Source organism: Monopterus albus, unplaced genomic scaffold, assembly GCF_001952655.1.
Source record: "Monopterus albus unplaced genomic scaffold, M_albus_1.0 scaffold52.1, whole genome shotgun sequence".
NCBI lineage: Eukaryota > Metazoa > Chordata > Actinopteri > Synbranchiformes > Synbranchidae > Monopterus > Monopterus albus.
In genome coordinates, this window is record NW_018127932.1 from 2,885,966 (window position 1) to 2,907,842 (window position 21,877).

At 42.0% G+C, this 21,877-nt stretch overlaps 1 protein-coding gene across 5 annotated transcripts in view; it reads right to left on the minus strand.

The window, feature by feature from the left end:
- Positions 1–21,877, minus strand: part of meis1b (Meis homeobox 1 b) — a 188,138-nt gene that overhangs the window by 9,344 nt on the left and 156,917 nt on the right. For all 5 annotated transcript variants that reach the window (XM_020601805.1, XM_020601808.1, XM_020601807.1 and 2 more), the window contains 4 exons: positions 16,707–16,783; positions 3,254–3,312; positions 1,627–1,716; positions 689–786 (listed from right to left, as the gene is read on the minus strand). In XM_020601805.1, coding sequence (XP_020457461.1) covers positions 728–786; positions 1,627–1,716; positions 3,254–3,312; positions 16,707–16,783 — 285 coding nt within the window. In that variant the 3' untranslated portion in view covers positions 689–727. The remainder of the gene's footprint in view (positions 1–688; positions 787–1,626; positions 1,717–3,253; positions 3,313–16,706; positions 16,784–21,877) is intronic.

Consider the following 21,877-nt stretch of genomic DNA (forward strand, 5'->3'; position numbering starts at 1 on the left):
TGCCAATCAGTCTGTTGCTATGGCAACATCCTACCTGCCCCCCCCCCAATTCTCCCGCCTCATCTCCCCACCCATCCCCTGTCCCAAATCATCCCTGCCTTCTTTCCTCATCACTCTTCTCCTCCCCTTTGCCCCATTCATCCTTTTTCTCCTGTCAGTTTGACACACAAACCAAGAAAAGTTGCTTAAAAGAAATGCACGTACTGCACCAGGCCACATGCACACAAACATTACATACAAAGAATTACAAGGTTGTGATCAAAGGGTGTTATCACTAGACCGAGGGGGGAGGGGGAGTCCGATATTAACAGAGAAATATTAGCTTGGCAAGAACAAGAGCCTGTTTGTAACATTGAACATTTAAACGCAGAAGTAGAAATTACTTTCTCCTGAGTATGAGTTTGGAGAGTAGCCATTTGCCAAACAAGGACTTGCACCATCAAAAACTTGTATATTTTCATGATTATTTTGTTACTGAATATTAGTACAAATTGCCAGCAATCTCTTTTTTAAACCAACATTTTAAACTACAACCTAAAACCACAGGCATATAGACGAATTCATCTGAACTCATGTGTATATGAATCATTTATGAGTCTGAGATTCAGTGTTGTAGTCCTGCCTCAGTTGATCTGGAAAATTAAACAAACTTGTGAGTGTAAGTCAGTGTGGGTAAACGTGTACTCACATCCCCCTTTGTGTTGCGACTGGTTGGACTGGTGTTGGGCTACATGTAGTGCCACTGACCTTCCATGCCCATGTTCATGCCCATTCCACCCATTGGTCCTGAGACGCATAGAAAGAGCAAATTGAATGCAAAACCAGTGTAAAAGGGTTTGATATGTCTCTGCAATATAACAGCAGTTGATCAAGTTTTATTAAGTTATTGCAATCAAATGTAACCAGGAAAGTGTTTGCAAACTGAAAGGAAAACCCTGAGGAACATACCAGAGGCGATTTTGTTGTGAAACCACCTTGACAGACAACATAGCAAACGCACATATTGGCTTAAATCTGCAGAGCGAGTGATGAAAGGGGCAAAGAGGGGTGGGGGTTAAGTAGTCTGGCAGTTTATCCAAACCTGCTGACTTTGAGTTGAGGGTGAGATTGAGTTAGAGACTTGAGAGAATCCCAGAAAACGGGGGACAGAGGAGAAGGAGAGGAGCTTAAGGACAAACTCTGGGATTAGACCTGATGGCGTGAGAGAGAGGGTCTGAGAGTGAGGGAGTGGGAAAGGAGACGGATTGTGTAATGTGATTGACCACACCTGTTCTGGTTTGTGTGTCAAGGGGGGATGTCTGTGTGTGTGTGTAGAGTACGTCTATATCTTTATCACTGCATAAACTGCACAGCTTACACTTAAATCACCGCACAGCAACACTAAGTGACAAAAGACAAGTAGTATGTTGGTAGAATAAACCATGAACATGGCAGATACTGTATGAAACACTGACACCTAGAGATGTCAGAAGATGGGAACGGGGGAAAAAGAAGATGGGAAAATATATGAGCAAGGACTGATGAGGTAAGAGGTATGAAAGAGAAGAAAGAAGGGCAGACACACAGAAATGAGCTAACAACAGTGAGGGAAGAAAGAAGGGCAGAGACACACAGAGAAAGCCTTACCAGGTGGTCTGATTCCCATGTGCTGCTGGCCGTCCATGACGAAGCCCCCCATCGGCTGGCCATCTGGATTGTAGGGAGCTCCTTGACTTACTGTGGATGGAGGAGGAGACAGAGGGATTGGAGGGAGGGGACGGAGTGGTCAATTAGTGCTTTTAATTAAGGTTCAGTGGCCGAAGCAGGATCATCTGTTGGCCGGTGCACACACAGGGGGCCAACGTTGTCTGTCAGTGTCATTCTACTCTGTCTCTCTGCAGCCGGCTCTCCACTGTAAACCCCTGGTAGACTTTAATACATCTAAATGTTTTAATAGGAATCGGACACTATGGTGCACTTAACACACCCAGGACTCGTTATACAATTAAATTTGAACATGGTGGAAGAGGTGACAGCTACTTTTACAGAATAACTGATGGCAAATCAATATAACATATTAGCATGACTTCAGTTCTTATGGAGATAAAATTAATTCTTTATAATTGACTCCTTAAAACACAGTTTCTCCTCTTTCCTCCTTTAGCTTTAAGGTCTTTAAAATAATAAACCTGATTCCACAGTTTTGCTGTTTAATGTAAGGCTATTGAACTGTTAGAAAAAGTCTGAAACCAAATACCTGCTACTTAAAAGAATACTCAGGGCATATTATGTGGAACAAAATGGCTTCTGGAACTTAACACCATTATGTTTTTACTGTAACTGCTGCTCCTATCAATGTATGATTGTATAGATGATGTAAAAAACAAACTGAACTTTAGGCTAAAGCTCTAATCAGTTTCAAGTCATTGCAGAATGGCCTTAGAATCTGCTCTACATGCCTTCTCCTCTAAATGCTTCCTATAACTGAGCAGCAATGACAAGTGAAACCTGATAGGGTTCTTATTTTTGCTCACCACCATTGTTCTGCTCTTATAGAAATCCACTTACCCTCGATTTAGGCTGTTTGGGGGTCAGTCAACCAAAAGCAAGACCTCAGCCCCACTGAATGCCTTTGAACTTTACTGCGCCCCTAATGCCATGCTGACCTTTGACCCCTATTACAGGTAATAAAGTTTACAGCAGTCCAAACCAAGCCATGCACCAGGGGACCACTCACTCATTCCCCTCCCTCCCTCCAACAGCCGCAAATAGGTCTGAGGTGGGGAGTTTAAAGGAGTGAGGATGGGGGGTAAAAACAGGTCTGGAGTCAAAAAGCCAAACAGTTCCCCCCAAAAAAGAAATGGGTGCAGTTGTCTTTGTTTTGGGTTGAGTTTTTTTTTTTTTTTCTACCTGGTTTGCAAAGGGGGAGGAAGGCATTAAAAGCAAACTTTACTGGGAGCACAGCTAGTTTTGTTTATGCACCAAGTACAATAAATCCATTCATCATTAACTAAGTTTCAGACAAATTATTATATTTTATAATTAATGAATTGTTTCTCACCACAAATGGCATGTCAGGTTGATTAATGGTTGGTGTTAATGTTATAACATTTTGGTGGTCAGTCACGACCGTGCAGGGGAAAGCCCCTGGGGGTTTTGGACATTCCAGGATGGGGGGGGGGGCCAGTCTTACCAGCTGAGGTGCCTCTGGGTGCATGGAGTGTGGACGGCTTTCACATGCATGGCTCAAATACTGAAACTATAGGAGACTTGCCTGCACGGTTTGACTGGTCGATCATGGGTTGGACTATTCTCCTCCTCGCGTTAATGAACCTGAAGAAGAGGAGGAGGGTGGATGGTAACAGGGAGGAGAAGGAAGGAGAAGGGACAAAGGCATACACAGTTAATGTATTTCTCAACAAGATTAGGCAAAAATTGCTGACTAAGACCTTAAAAATCTTGGCACACATCATAAAAACAAATACACTGCCAAACCAGCCTGTATCTCTTAGGTAACCATAATAGTGATATGAAGAAATTATTCTCTCCTAAGCAAGCCTGAACCCCGGTAAAGCCTTAATAGTCAGGGTGAAAGTCACATCTTAACATCCGTCTTTCAAAACGCAGAACTCCATGACTTGTACAGACTTGCACAGGCTCAGCGTATACACAGTCACATTGGCCTAAACACTGGGGTCTTTGTGGGGCGAGGCTTAACCAGGATTTTCTCTCTGCCTTTTTGAAACACGTCGACGTATCTTGCTTTGCAAGAGACGCTCCACCTCACAACGAGCTGAGATTGCTGACTGTTTAACACACTTGGCTTCGAGCGCAGCAGTGTGGGAAGTGTTGCTGACAGAAACATGCCAAGTTACCACTGGTGAGAGGCACTGTTTTGGGTGATACTTTGTTAAGACGGGTGCCCATGTGTTACTCTGTGACAGCAGATTTATTGTGCGCGCGTGCGCACACACACACACACACACACACACACACACACACACACTCCACTTCATTGGTCTCTCACTCCCTGTCCTGCATCTTTTCACACACATTCACGCTCTCACACTCACACAGGCAGCACTCTGGCCTTGCTCTGCCTAACCCCTTGTGAAGTGACCCTTTGACCTGTAATGACCCTAAGGAGAGAGGGCTCATGGGGCTTCTGACTTGATTTATGTGTTCCTGCTGTTGCCCCAACGGACACTTTTTATTTCATCTCTAAGAGGGGAGTATTAGCTGAACTTTAAGCAAATAATAGTTGTGCTACACTGCTGAGGCTGGAAAAAGAACTGTTTGAGGGGTCTAGGACAGAGGACAAGCATAAGAACACTAGCTGGTACATCACTGTGACCCTTAATTAGTGAATGGAACCCTGTTTTATATCATTTTAATATTCCCTCTATCAGCATTTTATGGTGCTCCTCCTTTTTTTCTGCCAGTTGTCTATCCTGCTTCACCTTCCAAAGACAGAGCTGCAGGGAAATGAAGACAGATAGCAAAGAGAAAGAGAGCATGATTAGCAGCCTAATTGTTTCCCTGCTGATCTGTTATTGCTTGTAAGCGTCTTTAGAAAAACTGTTCATTTTTGACAGGGTGCTAGTGGAGCTTTCTGTGAGGTGAACTGACAGAACAAGACAGGGAGCTCGTCAACATTTGAGCTCAAATATTTTGGCAGTTTTGCTCTCTGTTATAATAACGTATTCTGAATTGGAATTTGGGGGTAGAGAGACAAAGAATCAGGGAGGAATGCAAGAATGCACGGACATGGCAGAGCACCATCAAATGAGGGAATGTCTGGAGTTTTATCGGCAACACCCCCTCCCTCCTTTCCTCCTTCGCTACCCTGTTTTGTTGGGGAAGATATGGAAGGAGGAGCGAGGGAGAGAGGGCAAGGAGGGCTGAGGAGGCCTAAACATTCCTTTAACACTCCTCGCCTCTCCTCTCCAGACCCTTTATAGAAGGATGAGGTCAAATTGAGGCCAGTGCTGGCTAACTGTTGACCCCTCTTTCTCTGCACCTCCTTCCTCTTGTCTTGTTGTCACTGCTGTCTCCTCACCTCTGTTCTGCCTCTTTTACTTTTCCTTCATCTTTATTTCTCTCCTCCAAAACTTGGTTCTTCCTTGCTCTCACAAAAATACACTGATGCAACAGGGAAGTTTGTTTTGGCAATAGGTGTGCACTTCTTAAAAAGTCAGGCATTTGTTCCTGGTACAGTGGTGATTAGGGAGATACCATATGTAATGGCCTTGGAACTTGATGTGGCCTTTCTGAAACATGGCACCAGTGCTTGTTTACTCTACAGATTAAATAGACAATGTATCAATTAAGTGATAATACTACAATCACTGCTGCTGCTGCTCTTACTAAACCTACAAGGGCTGCAAGTACTCCTAAAAGAACAGCTACAGTGACTCACCCTGTCATAACTCCCTCCCTGTATCTGTTTCCTTCTCCTGCCCACTCCCTCCTTATCATTCCTTCCCTGTATGGTGTTAACTGGCAGTCCACCTCCCAGCAACAAACTCGCATTCTGACCCACCAGACCCCCTCCTCCTTGCAAAAACTCTTGCCGGTTTCCTGTCCCCGCTGTCCCCATATCTCAGGCCAGATGCACCATGGGGGCTGGAACAAAGGATAAAATGCCTCTCATAATAGCAGCCAGGGGAATGGAACGATGGAGAGCGGGAGAATGGGAGAGAAGGAGGAGTGAGAGAGTGGGGCGGGGAAGGCAAGGGGCTCTGGTCTGCAAAGCAGACACTCTTGCTGTGACCGTTAATAAGCTGACAGAGAAAGACTGTGAGAGGTGGAGGATGGGGTGAGGGAGAAAACGACAGGAATCAAGAGAGGAAATAAGGCAGAAGACAGAGAGATAAAGAGTGATGGAGAAACAGAAAGGAAAGAGAGAGAGAAGAGAAGAGCAAATCTCTATTAGGGGGAATGAGGCTTCACCTTTGCATGACCCATGGGTGTTATAGGGCCAGTGTTTATAGCCTGTTCATTCCCCTGCCTCCCATCACAACACAATGAACTGCACTATTCAGCTCCACTCAGGGCAACAATAGCTTGGCTATTTTGGCGTGACACACCACTGGTGGTAGGCCCAAAGTTGGGCAAAAAAAATATCAAAAGACAAGAAGAATGAAGGAAAATAACCTGAAATAAAATTTGGTCTTGTTTAGTTCAGGGAATCCAGCATGGTGTGACCTCTGCTACTGGTATGAGTTGGATTCCCACTATGATTGGCATACACATGCACCCATGGATGGATAAAAAACACACTGGCCACATGTTACGCCTGAACTGAAAGCTCGTAAAAGTCATATAAAGAGACTGGATGAACTTTATTCTTTGTTGTTTTGCCTTCAATCTATTTCTCCTTCTGAGACTGCTAATGTCTGAATTAATCCACCCACCCCTCTCCCTCCTCTGGAAGGAGTGGAACTGATTGTGACGGCGTCTGCCAAGCCCTTGCTAATGTCCTATTCTCATTACACTAGAGACACACACATACACTGACACACTGAGCTGAGGCTGCTGCACACAGGTGTACACGAAGCACATGTGAAATGCCCAATTAAAAGCAAGAAATTGTCTTTTTCATCAGCTGCCTTTGTTGCGTGACCAATTAGGGGATAATTTAATAACGAGCAGTGGAAAGATGCAGATTGGATATACAAAAGGTTATTCTGCGAGCTAGTTGATTTAAATTCAGGTTGAGTTCTCTGTTTCTGTGGCATGTATACTCACACTTACATCTCCTGAGCCCACTACCAGTATTATATCAGTAATATGAGCTCCACTGAAACACACAAATGTGCACATACATGTACTGTATGTACACACATCCTCTGCACTCACTGCCAATATTACATTAGTAATCTGAGAGAATGTGCACACACATGCACAGTCCTGCACACACTGTTTTAGTCACAACTGGCAATTCCAACATCACACACGTTCAACAGGACCCCAGCGGCGGATTTCAGTGCATGCTGACAGAGGTTTACATGCATATTCAAATCTAAGAGCTGCTTAAAATAACTGTAACCACAAAAAAAGTGCGCTTTGACAGGCAGAATCATGTTGCTCATCATCATCATGTCACTGCGCAGCTAGCATCGATTGTCTACTGCTCAACCACAGTTAACGCCTAGCCCATACATCCTTCCTACTCACTGGTGAACACACACACGTTTATTTAATCTGAATTAATTTCTTTTGACTCTTTGCAAAGAACTTTTTAACCAATCCTGTTTCAATAACACACATTTTGACACAATTTACTTCTGCATAACATAATTGTTAAAAATAAAAAATTCAAATTACACAGAAGCAGTTGATTTGCACTTGTGCACACCCACAAATACAGTTACAGCCATAAATTACAAGATAAGCAATCTTACATCAAATTAGAGCTAACACATATACACACACACACACACACACACACACACCTTACACACCAGCCCCAGTCCTATGTCACACAGCGTATCCCTGCACCACTTTATTATGCCGTCCTGTGTCCCAGCACATCTCCATCTTCTTAAGTAATTACTTATTTTATTAGCTCGCATATTCTCTTATTCACAGCAGGGGGTGGCAGTGCACTTGTGTGTATGTATGTGTGTATATGTATGTGAGTGTATTGCTTGTGGGTGAGTGAGGAAATTACAGTTATGAGGCTTTCTCCTTGTTCTCCTCAGTTGATGAGATAATGCATAAATCACCTCCTTCACCTTTCCCAGCATCCCTTCCTCTTTTTCCTTCCTTCTCAGTGCTGTTCTCAGGTCAGATGCTTTGATTGGATGCTTCAAATTAGTTTCATTAAACTAATGCAGCTCCTTGCAGAAGTATTTGCAACAGAAACATATGCAAACAAGACAAATGTAACTAGTTCTCAGATTTTTACATTTTTGTTTGCATGACTTGTATGTGAAATCTTTATGTGTGTTCTTTTTAATTCATTCATTCATCTTCTATAACGCTCAGTCCCAAATGGGGTCACGGGGTTCGTCTGCAACATGCAGACGAACAATCACTCATACGCACACATTCACTCCTACGGGCAATTCAGAGACACCGATCAACCATGTCTTTGGACCGTGGGAGGAAGCCGGAGTACCCGGAGAGAACCCATGCAAGCATGGGGAGAACATGCTAACTCCGCACGGAAAGGTCGTAAACCGGCAACCTTCTTGCTGTGAGGCAACAGTGCCAACCACCGTGCCACTGTGCTGCCCCTCTTTTTAATTTATGTGTTTAAAACTTTTCTATGATGGACATATAGATGAAAAGAGATGAAAGATTTAAAAGAGTGGGTTTTAAATAGTGTTTACTTGTGACCCCTCATCTATGGTTATCGCATGAGTTATTTACGTTTCTACAAAAAGAGACAAATCAACAGTATGTTTTCTTTCCTATAACCTCAATAATCTTGTGATGGCCTGAAATGTAGCTTGACACCATCTGGGTCCTGAACCCAGGGTGGGAGCCAATTATTTTAGAATTAAGATGTGAATTACACAGAAATGTAGGAGTAAGCTTTCTAACATTGTGCAGAGGTGGTTGTGTTCCTAATTTGTCTGTGCAGCTTTCAATAGCTACAAATACCCACAGGCATATACACAGTTATGTTCTGCACCAGCACACATTCTGCTACATGCACTCACTTGTCAACGACTACGATCATTCTGGCTGTTTTCCCCAAATCTTCTCAGACCAATCAAACAACTGAATTTGCTAGTTTTCTTAAGTCTGTAAAACACAAAACATGCAACCAGCTCATTCCTATGATCCTTCCTGCTTCTCAGTCTCCTCCTATAGCAACAGATTCTGTGCATTAGGTTTGTGATGAAGGTGTGGTACTGTACCGCACACATCATCTTGGGGTAAGCCACTGTGGCAGGCATAAAAATACATGCATGTTTACAGGTGCAAAACAATGTGGAACACACACATTTGACTAACTAGTAAGGTTTAGTGAGGTCATGTAGTCATGAGTCACATGACCAAGACTGAGCACCGTTTGGCTGCAGCTTGGCTCTTATCAGACTGGAGGCCTGTGTTTTGAGTCAGCAATGCATGTAAATCTTTTTTGGCAGGCAAACAGTTACTGAAACCATGCATAGTTATGCACAGGCACACCCACCAACATACACACATTTAGTACATGAAGTTCTGCTGATTCAGCTCATAATAACATGAGGTGGATTAGTTGGATCCACTGCCACATATAGAGACAAACAGAAGAAAACAGTGTGAAATTTAAAAGGCGCTTTAGACTGAGAGCAGCCATGAGGTCACTTAACCCATTACTGCACACACATAAAATACAAGTATGTAAGCACGCACACACTCCTTGTTCCACTACCCAGGAGCGTGCCATTAAGAGAGCCATGAATCTACCACTAAAGCTGGTTTTACAGAGTAGAGCAACAGGTTGGGTAAGTACACACACACAAACAGAAGAAGAGCTCAGAGCGTATGTTTCTTTAGTGTGTTCATGACAACCAGGTGCCTCACAGAGTCACATAAAGGATATGATGGCCACTTGAAGAACACACATGAACTCATTGGTTCAGACTGAGCTGGCTTTGCAACACTCACTGACCTCTGAATAGGACCTGCCAAAAGACAAAATATAAACAGAGCGTGGGAGAGAGGGGCCAGAAGGGATGGAGAAACAGATAGAGCAAAACAGTTTAGAATATGAGAAAAAGAAACAGAAACAAAGAATAAGACGTCAGGAGGGAGCATGTAGCTGTCACGTGTGACCTCAGTCACTCTCTTTATCTCTGTTCCCACTTCCCTTCACACACATGCAGTCAGTCTTGGACTCAGTTAGCCAGCCATCCATCAATGCCAGTGAGAGGGTATGGCTTGAAGCCTGGCTTTACCAAGAAACAACATGGCTTTCTTGTGCTACAGCCTCCACAAACAACACTGGACAGAGCGTGTGTCCTGTAGTCTTGGGTTTGGATCAGGATGTATGTGTAACTATGTGTGTGTACAAGTGACTCTTTTTGCATTATTTGCATCCAAATAAATTCAATGTGTTCTTGTTAACCATGTTCACAAATAAATAACAAACCTAATGACCAGAGATAAAAAAAAAAATCTCACAATAATACAAACACATGGATGACCACGTTGTCATATGGAGCCAGTATTGCTGACAGCAGTGGTAACCGCTGCAAACACAGTGGTTGACCTACATCTCCCAACACTACCCGTGTCATATCCTGCCTCTGCGCGTGTCACTTCCCCCCACTGACTCACAGCAGCCATCGCAGTGGGGATCCCCCTGACTGCCCAGAATCTAGTAAAGGCACTTTTAGGCAGTCGACATCCACAGTCAGCAACCACCAAAGGTGTGGATGTGAGGAAACGAGGGTAACATTTACATTCTTGGTAGTTACTTCCATATGTATGATTACATCAATTTTAAGTAGGAAAAAAATCTGTTAATATCTCTAAAATACAAAGTAACCAGCCAATACTTTTATCAGTTATGCGTCACTAAGTTTTTTTTATATGATTTCAGAACATTCAGTTTATCTCATCAGTGGCAGCTCCCCACATCTGTGTCTGTGCCAGCAGAAAAGTCTGTTAGCCTCATCATTTTATGCTTTGTCTACAAATCCTTTAAATAAACCCATCACTTATTTTAAACGCATGAAATCAATGACAATTTTATGGCTGTTAATTGTAGGAGGAAGTGTCCTATTTTCTCGATGTATTTAATTTGGCACAAAGCACTTGCTCTGCGTCCCAGCTGACTCACTCAACAACAGTGTTTGATCACCATAAGACCAGATCATGATGAGAACAACAACAGGCTGCCATCGCCTGTACGACAGTGATCATGTGTGCTACAGACCACACTCAGCCACCTTTCATGTTTCGGACCCCCCTTCCCTACTACAAGAGGAGTTTGAAAAGCAAGGGAGAGGAGTAGGAAGAAAAGAGGTGGAAATAAAAAAGACAGGCGGATGAATAGAAAAGCAGGTTTGGCCGCGGGCGTTGTGCTGTTAAAAAGGGCGGGGGGGTTGGTGTTTGGTTTGCAGTGTGGCTTTGCACATGGACACCTATATGTATTTTGCACACCCACATGTTTACACACATTTCTACTGACATAATGCAGTAAAGACAGGGTCATGTCTGCACAGGCTAAAGACTGTTACCAGTAGCTTGACACATCAAACAGAGAAGAGAGCATTGTATTTGAAATTATTTTTACTTTGCAACTCAGCTGTGAAATCTGAGGGTGAGGTCGTATTTAGTGAAAATGCATGAGTGTTTGAGAGTGTGCAGTTTGCTCTAGTGTCTGGTAGTTTCAGGCTGAAGCAGGTTGAAAGAGCTGCAGTGTGTGATTCAGGCTTTAGGGCATGGACTGAAACTGGGCCTGCTAATTCCAAACCAAACCTCAGTAGGCTTTCTGTGAACAAGTTCCAGCATCTCTCTCTCTCTGGCTTGTCAACATATTGAACCACACAGCTCATCTCACTCTACCATACTCTCTCATATTATTTAAAGGATGATTCTGATTTATGACAACTTGGATTATATTTAGGTAGCTTTAGCCATCATTTCTATCATACAGCTTTGCCACATCTAACCAGAAGATAATAGTTTAGACAGCTTTCTAACTACTTTAATTGGCTGTAAAACAAAGGGACCTCACCCAAAATGTTAAATGTTATGGTAATAATTGGACATTTCACAGGAAAACTGTGCATGCTCAACTATGATCAAAGCTGAACAGGGTTTGCTGTGCAAACTGTGAGCGATGTTTACAATAGACCATTTATAGTTTCACCTTTTGCCATTGTTTGCTCCTCCTTGGAGTTTGTTTAAAACCCATCTGACTGTTTCTTTTCCTATGTGACTTCTTTTTAGCTTCATCACAGCACAAAACAATGTTATCTCAACTGCCACAAATACAATGGTCAAAACGAAGAATTATCCATCAGTTTCATCTGAATATGCTTTACTAGCATGAACACTGCATGTGCACATTTACCCAACTTTAACTACTATGGGAATTTGATGCCAAGAAGAAAAAGACACTAAGTGCTTTTTCTCCATCCACGTTTCCATGTTGTTTTTGCTCTCTCCCTACCCAACTTCTCTTTCCTCCCCCACTCACTTGCTCTCCTTCCCTTCTTCCTGTCCTCTGATCGTTCTCTCAGAAACCTGATAAGTGACATACTGTATACGTATGTGCCACGCTGCTCCTTCCTAGGTAGCCTCAACATCCGTCCACTCTGGCCTCTTAAATACTCCCTCTCTCTCTCCCTGTCCATGCTTTTAAGATGTTCGTAAAAGGAGATCTTATTGACAAAACAATCGTTCGGCAGAGCTTAAACACTGCCTTTAAAGGGGCATTATTAAATTGCAAGCAGGAAGGGGAGGGGCAGCCAATAAGGGAAACCTGATGACCTCGCCATCGATTTTTTCATCACCGGAGCGTTAGGAGAACTTAGCAGACAGATACTAACTGTATCCAGAGAAAGAGAAAGCAGTGAAAAAAAGACATTTTATATATTGTGCTTTTAGCTGCTGCTTGTATCCAGAGAGGTTTAAATGTGTGACTAGGTAACAGGCTTTGGCGCTTGACTGACCTAAATCTGAGACAAATGTTTCTGATGTGATTACTTACTTCTTTCTCCACTTATTCATTTATATCTCATATTTATACCACATTGTGAAAAAGTTGTTTTGTCTTTTAGTTACCATTTTGAATGTGCCACAAAATTCCTAAAATGTTTTGAAGTAAATTCATAAGCTTTGAGTTGCCTATTTCAGGTGCCTGCTTACTTTACGTGCACTTAGTTTATGTACAGACTGGTGACATATTAAACAAAAAACCAACAAAAAGTGTCTTAGTAGGCCACTAGAACAGCTTCAGTGCTCCTTGGCATTGACTCTACACGTCTCTGAACTCTACTGGAGAGATGAACACCGTTCTTCCAATAGATATTCTCTCATGGTGTTTTGATGATGGTGGTGGAGACGCTGTCTAACACGTTGCTCTAAAATCCTTTATAGGTGTTCACCTGGGCTGAGACCTGGTGACTGTGAAGGCCACTTGATTCACATCATGTTCATACTCATCAAACCATTTAGTGACCCCCCTCCTGTCCTATGGATGGGGACACTGTCATCCTGGAGGAGACCACTCATTCATTCAGGTTATTCCATTAATTTGTCACCAGTCTACACTTTGTTTACTGTGAAAAATGTCACCACTAATAACAGGAACTTAATTATGAAGGTGTTTGTTTGAACATAGTCACGCTGTAAATAAATGCCTCTAAGACTTTAAGCTGAGAGGATACTCTTCAGGTACTTCTGTCAACAGGTACTATACTTACAGTGGCATATGAGGAACACAAAACATTTGTGGGACAAACTAAAATATCACCGTTTCTGTTCAAATAAACTACATATGTTTTTAAGACAAAATTAGCCTGGCAGTATTGATTTTCTTTTTTATTTTCAGCCTGCAAACCATAATGAAATGTTAATTTAATTTATTGTATAATATACTTCTTTGTGTCTTCAAAATGTACAGTAGAAGTATAATACTGTCTTTTCTTCGTACAGTTAATTTATAATTGGGATTTTACAAAATAATCTTGCTTAAATCATTTGTTTAATAAAAATGAGTCAATTCGTGAACATTTATGTAACTGTGCATTTGTTTGTGGGTGTGTGCATACCTTAACTGTTTGGGAGGTGTGCATGTGACTTTATATTTGTGTATGTATACACTGCACAGACTACTGTGTAGGGATGTGTCAGAGTATTTGCATTTGGGTGTGTGCAGTATATGATGTACATATGATTATTTTATGTAAATGTGAACAAGTTACTGCCCCCCAGCTCACACACACACACACACACACACACACAGAATTTCTCCATTCAAACTGAGATTCCCTGGTGCAGAGTATTTCTGCCAATAATTCATGAGTGATCTGCACCCCTTGCCGGCCTTTAGCATTTTTATTTAATCTGCTGAGCTCTGCCGCATGCTCACTCATCAATAATACACACTGACATGTGTGTTAACACATCCATGGTGTGTGAGTGCATGACAGAGAGAGAGAGAGAGAGAGCGAGAGAGCAAGAGAGAGAGAAAGACTGTGTGATAATATACAGTGTATTCAAAGTGAAGAGGAAGGAAAGAAGAGTGTCTTCATCATGTGCCATGCACTAAGCACTTTATTTGTCAGGTGAACATGTTTTTCATCATTAGGTCAAGAAACCTGGATGACCCACAGTTCATTGGCAGTCCTTCAACGCCAATGGCGTATTACCTTGAAACACACTTCCACTAAGTGTTCTGGGCTTTCTGAAGTCCTGTTTGGCTTGATTTCAACGTTGTAGACCTGTTTTTGTGCAAGTGACAGAACGAGGAAATGTGTGTGATTCTAGGGGAATTCAGACATGCATGCATTTTTGCAAGTGTGTGTGAAAGCGAGTGTGTGTTCTTCAACAGAATCACAGCTGGGGAAACTGACTTCACCAAATCAGTGGGTCAGGAGGTAACATCACCAGGGGTTGCTATGGAGACACCCAATGACAAGGCTTCCCAACCAGAACAACAACACGCCTGCGAAAAGGCAGTTCCCCTAACCTCTGTCTTCTTCTCTCGCTTTGTGATCGTCTCTTTTCCTTTCTCCTCCACCTGTCTCTCCTCTTCCACTTCTCTTCATTCATTATCTTTCCATCACTCCTTCTCTTCACTTTATTGTTTTCCCCCTCAGTCACCCATCCATGCTACTATGTACTCCTCGCACACTCAAACAACCATGCAAGGAAATTTGCCTGTGGACAGGTGTGTACACACACACACACACACACACACACATACGCACACGTGTACAACAAAATGTGAGGGGGCAGCGAGATCCCTGCATGCAGGGTTTAACAGCTAATACCCCATAGATTAACCAGCTCTGGTTCTCCTCTCTCTCTCTCTCTCTCTCACACCGACACACACATCTTCCACAAACCAAGATTAACCTCCCACGATTTACACAGTGTGTGTTGGCACAAATACACACATACACCTTCAGGGTGTGTTGCTATCCCCTACCAATAAAAATAACAAAAGAGAACGAGTGCACACAGTCAGCCTTAAGTGACCAAGCTAGTGTTCATGTGACTGGCTGACTCACACACACACTCACACACACACAGCTTGGCTTTATCTCAAGAATTGATCCCCAATGGATTTCAGAGAGGTCACGTGATTTGATAACCTCTATTGGATTCCCTCTGGTCAGGAGGCTTTTTAGGCCTGTGTGTGTGTGTGTGTGTGTGTGTGTGTGTGTGTGTGTGTGTGTGTGTGTGTGTGCGTGCATGTTGGTTTTGGCCTGGTATAAAATGAATTCTCCATAGACTGATACACCATACCCTAATCTAACATCTGCCTGTCTCTGAGGTCTCAGATTGAACAATGGCTACGAATAATGTTAACGTCATTAGACTCCTGGTAATGGGGATTTATCTTGTCTCATCTCTTTCTCTCCCTCTCTTATCATCATTCTCTCTTTCTCTTCATCTATTTTTTTGACTTCATCTGGTTCTTTAATTCTCTCCCTTTCTGCTGCCCTTTGCTTTTCTGCACTTCTCCACTTTCATGCTTTCACCTAGACTTTCAATAATCCTACTTTCAAGGATTATTTTATGGGACACTAAGATCAAACAGCCTTTGCCCGGGCCCTGCCTCAGTTACCCGGACTCTAGCCCCTTTAATTAAACATGGCTAATAACACTAAGCATGTGCTGATAGCCATCTTTCTGATAAGACTAGTCACGCAAGGACATAGGGGCCCTTTCTACTTTTTATAGTGCTACCTAAGGTTAAAACAGCTAGTTAGCAACTTTATTTTATGGCCCTGGCTAGCCACGCTTGTGCCTAATTAAGACTAGTTGGCACTTACAGAGCATTAATTTGCAAAGGCATGGCAGCAATCACACTATGCGCCTCTAAGCTGAGCTCCTTGCTAACAAGGACAGCTTTACAGGCTAAATGCTTTATGAAAAAGTATTAAATAATGATGTGTAAAAGGATGTATGGTCAGCGGGCAATCAATAAAATGGCTTTTAACAGAACAATGATCAGAGGAAAATAAGCACCTGCTGCTATAAACCAATGGGAAAAAGTATCTGCATGACTGCTTTTTTTTTGTTTAAAGTGGAAGTAAATTAATTGCATGAATATCTCTGAACTTTTTGGATAAAGGGGAACTCACATAAATGTTAAAGTTTTACCTGTACTGTACTGTAAGTGATTATAAATGGCAAAAAAGCTGTTCACTGACAGAATCAACAATAGTTAGCCACAGTAAAAGGTGCTACAAAAAGCCACAACCTCCAAACAAGTCCCACTAATCATTCTCGTCTAACTTGTGCATGTTGGATGATTTTATTGGGTGTTTTCAGATGGTAGTTGGACTGTTAATAACATGGATTCTCATGTTTGGGCTGAGTTAGGCTGTTGGTTTGGAAAATCACTCCAGGCCATATTTCTTTATGAATCGATCTAGGTAAAGATGATTCAGTAAGTGGTGTGTGTATGTTTCTGTGGGTGCATAGCGGGATGAAAATATGGGAGGAGTGGAGGCATTAATTCCAGTCATTAAGAAGTGGGATTGCCTGGGGGGTCAAGCCCCTGAAATCGACTACGTGTAAACTCAGAAATGACTTACCAGTTGTTCACTTGTAGGATAGTGAGGCCTGTGTCTTGTGCCAGCTGTTTCTTCTGTTCTTCTGAGGGGTAGGGATGCTACAGGAGAGGAAGACAACATATATAAGAAAAGGCTGACCACAGATTGTTTAATGAAGCTTCTTGTTGTTGAAAAAAGGACTTGATGTGCTTTCGTAGAGAAAGTGATGTTGCAGGGCGCAGGTTACACAGAGACACACACACACACACACAAAACTGTACTGCGTAATGAGAGGCAGAAAATGAGACGTGTGCTCATGCTCACTGATGCGTAGGTGTTAGTATGTGCCTGTGTGTCTGTCTGGATGCATACTGTAAGTATGTGTGAGTGTGCATGTTAACGCGTCTCTCTCCCCCAATCATTAATGGAATAAGAAATCTTGTAATTAATGGCAGCCAAAAAGGCAAGCCAATTAGAAAGTTAAGTGAAGTGGAGAACCAGCTCTGGTAATTAGGCAGCCTCTTACACAAATATATTCGCGTCACCCCCGCTGCATATGTAATCAGTAAGCTGGGAATATGTAACCTTAACCTGATAGAACACAGACAAGACAATGTAAAACCTCTTGCTTTTATTGCTGCTGGTACAATCACAGAGCTCTGTTCAGTTTGCTGGAATCATTTCTACAGTTTAGCTGCAAAGATCATACAAATCCTTAATTACAGAAAGTGTTCTGGGTTTCAACCTTTTGAGTACCAGCTTAATATAGGAACAGGAATGTCAAAGATAAAATATAATATCTGCAGGTGGGAGGCTGGAACTATGTTACACTTCTCTAATTAAAATGTTCATGTTTTATCTTTCTTTAACTACAGTCTCAAGATTTTTTTTTTTTTAAATCAAGCCTCGTTACCTTGACGGCTGTAACTTTTTGTAAATGTATTTTCATGATGATTTGCACTGATACAATATCAATTACTTTACCTCACTTTAAGATTGCATTTTATTTATTTGAAGACTCCCAAATATGACACATGAATACATGTTCAACGACAGCTGAAGGATAACCCAAACTGGCTTCAAGTCTACTGTTTAAACATAATCTACTGACTCCGCTCTCTCCTGGCGCAGCCAGCTGTGAACGGTTAAAAGCAAAGCCACCTGTTTAAATATATAGAATGAATAAATTGGATAAATGTGAAATTGGGGAGTGTGTTGATTTATATTAGAGTCGGGGGTATCACAGTTGCACGGAGCTTTGTTCATGGAGGACAAAGTGCTGTTCATGACTGAGACAAGACATTGACTGTGCTGAACACCATAGGCAGGCTATAAAAGAGGAGGAGAGGAGGGAGGAGCAGGGGAGCAAATGGATTGTTGAAGGAATATCCTCACTGGAGTCCAAAATGCCATGTATTGTATGCATTTAGGAAAGAAAGAAAAAACACATAAATAACTGAATAACTAGTGTTTTCATTTTGCCAACCAGGGCTGTGAACCGCACGTATATTACAACAAAATAAATAAATAAAGGTTAGCTAATTTTACATATATGCTATAGCAATGCATGAAAAATGGGGGAAATCATTTTGTAGTTTACTTGTACTATATTTAAAAATGGACAGAGTGGTCTGAACCAGTAACACCATCAATACCAAAGAATCCTACATTATTTTTATTACAAAGAAGCTGCAAATCAGGAACAAAAGGGAGAACTGGATGCATGTGTGTTTTGGCTGTTCAGCACCAACACAAAATCTAAAATTAGCTTATATTAAGGATAAAAAAGACTGTCCTAATAGCACCCCTGACAGGACATTTATTCACTTTCTGTCCTATGCTACTGTGACCAACAACAGGCACCACACATATGGCTACTCTGTAATATATACAGTATGTCTAACAAGAACACATACTTAATAGTCAATCAGATGTGCAGAATCAGTGTGGCACCAGTGTTTTCATTTTTTCATTTTTTCATTTCAGTTTTTTCAGTGCATAATGAACAAGATTGTGTCGGGACAACCCGATAGAGAGAGCGAGAAGAGGTTTTTCCCAGCCTGCTCTTGTCCATGTGATTGGTTGTGGGGAATGGGAACACAAGGAGGCTAATTTCATGCGGCAAGTTATAATTGCATTGTCGCCTCTGGCCAAATTCATGTCCACTTCTTTTCTACAACCGCTTTGTGTGCCATTGTGTGTGCACACATACATGCATGTGAAGTGTCTGCCCATTCATATACTGTGTTTGAACTCTTTAGGGCTTGTATCAATGTAGACAACACACTCACTGCTGACATATTAAATTCAATCATGTGAACAACATGTCTTTAGGTTTGTCTTATCAACAAAGTGAGTATAAAAAGATCAATGTGTCCATTCTACATGTTGTAGATCTGTGTTTGCCTCGTGATACCAGAGGGGGCTGCAGCCATGCCAGGGGCCACAACTTAGCACAAATACACCCTGTTTCAGTGCTTTCCTCCCTTTAGCTTCCCAGTGCAGGCACGCAGACAGACAGATTTACACAGCTAGTCACACAGACAAACACACAAATTCAGTCTCAGACAGCAGTACTGGGGAAAAATGTGCTCGGTGACATGAGTGTACTGTTTTCGAATCGCATCCTGCCAGTGGTAGAAGGAAACTAAGTATATGTACTCAACTACAGAACAATTTTGGGGGGGTTGTACTGGTATGATTAATCTTTACAGGCTAAGCTCTCCAACAGTATATACTATTGCTGAACTTTAACACCAACTATAACATGAAAATGCTTTTCACATATTAATTCATCAGTAATAACAATTCTTTCATGTACAATGTCATAATAAAACACTTACAAGGGCCATTCTGCAGAACATTAACTTTTGAGAATAAAATGACTGCTGGACTCGTCATTCTTTATACCCCCTACCAAAGCAAAGGACTTAAAAACGTCTTCCAAAAAACTTCATCCTATCCCTAATACAAAGTTTAAAGTGCTACATAATGCAGTGTAATGGGAGATTTAGGAAAGAAGAGATGGCCAGAAAGCCAGTACATTATAACTGTTTTTATCTCCTTTTTTAAACCGCCAAATTAGCTCTTATCTGTCAAAACACTGTGATTTAGTTTCCTGCTTAGCAACAAATCACCCATTTTTAATACTGCCTGTGAGTGATTCTGGTGTCTTTAACGGCCTTTGGCTGTGGTTCATCGAGTTGAGAAAGAGGGAGAGAGCGAAAGGCCTTTAGTGAGAAAAGCAATAACAGGTTCTTTAAAAGAGCAGATGGAAAGTTTCTGTGCATCCTTCCCTCCCTTCCTTCTTCCCTCCGCCTATCTTAATGATACGTCTTCTCCAAATATACAACTCCTTTCATGAGAATTTCCAACCTCTGCTGGGCTCTGAGCATGTGGGTGCCAGAAGGGATGAGTGTTTTCCCTTCTCTCTCCTCCGTGTCTTATCAATCTCAATGTGTGTGAATGTGCATGTGGGTACATGTCTGTTGTGTATGTCCATTAGGGTCAGTAATTTTGCTGATGTGTGTTCATATTAGCAAGTTCATCTGCACATGAACACGAGATTGTGTGTTTATATATGTGTGCACGTGTTCTCATTTGAGCCACAGAGACTGTCTGTCCTATGAGTGAGTCCAGCCGTGAGTAACAGAGCATCAGTAACATCCCCTCCCTGTCTGATCGTCTTCCTGTCTGATCACCTCGGACAAGAACAAGAGAGGGGGAGAGATAGACAGAGAGGAGGAACAAGAGAAGGCAAGAAGGAAGCAGGAAAGGAGACATGGAAATGGATATCTGGAGCCCCAGGGTTTAATGAAGAGATACAGAATACAAGACCCCTCTTTAGTCCCCCCCGTCCCCTGCCTAACCCTGGGGAAACCTGTTCTGGGTGGGACGGTAGAAACAATGTCAACCATTACAGTTAGCAAACATGCATCAAAGATGTTATAAACATAAGAATAATCATTTTACAGTTGGGTATATTTAACCTATTTCTTGCATATAAAATATACTGAACTTCCAGAAGTTTGGAAACCTTGTTCTAGCCACACACTAGTCAATATGATTGTGTAATTCAGGTTGTCCTGTCCTGCTTTTTCATTTATGATCAAGAAACCTGAACTTAAGCAGCTTCCAAGTATGGGAGCAGCTGTGTTGCAGCAGCTAGCTAGCTTGGTGCTGTGCTCACCATCTTTGGCAAGACACAAGGCTCTTTGACCTTTAAACTAACAAACCAAAACCTTAATCTCATCTGCAGAGCTATTAAGTCACTAAATATTTTACAAAAGAAAAAAACAACTTCCTAATGGTCATGGCTTCCAAATGTTTGTTTTTCAACTTGTAAACCATATAAAGCCTCACCGTACTCTGTCAGTATCAAAGGGGGGGGACAGAAAAAAGAAAGAACAAGGCTGAGTCACCCTTTTGTCAGGGATACTCCACTTCACCACGAGGGGAGGTCCATTTCAGAAATGTCTTTTATCTTGTTGCTCTTTTCTTCTCTCTTCATCTCGCCTCCTCAGGAAAACCAGCTCTCTTCCTATTCTCTCTCCCTGGCTCTCTTTTCCCCTCACTGCTCCAAATAAGTTTTTTTTTTACTTTTATTCCTGGTTTTGGCTGAAAAGTAAGTAACCTCTCATACACAACTATTAATTAATAGATATACTATAGTTTCCAGTCATGTCTCCATCTTGATGTGTATGATTCCATCTTTGTTAACCAATTTGCTTCAACCAGGGTCATCTCAGTCTTGTTCCTTCCTTAGCCCTTAGTGCGACAGTGTTATCAAATATATTTCTATTTAAAGCCACACTTCCCAAACCTCTGTGCATCCCATTAAAAAGGCTTGACATGCCACATTAGCTTTATATAACTGCAACCATGGAACAAGATGGAGGGAGGAATAAGAAAGAGGAAAATCATATGTTGTCACAGTCACATGATGTCCTTCACTGACACTGCACAGTCTGTGCATAACAGACATGAGTCAGTTAGCGTACTTTACTACAGGATGGTCGGGGTTTGCCAGAAAATGTTCTTGCACTGTAAACCCTAGTGACGTGAAACACCAAACAGGTTACAGCAAACACCAACAACATTATGCATGTTTATTTACTTGCACATGTCTGTTGAGGTAAAAGTGAACAACCTGTAGTTGACCAGGCCTGTTCACGTCACAGTTACCAGGTCAAATCCCTGTGGAAACCTAGCTG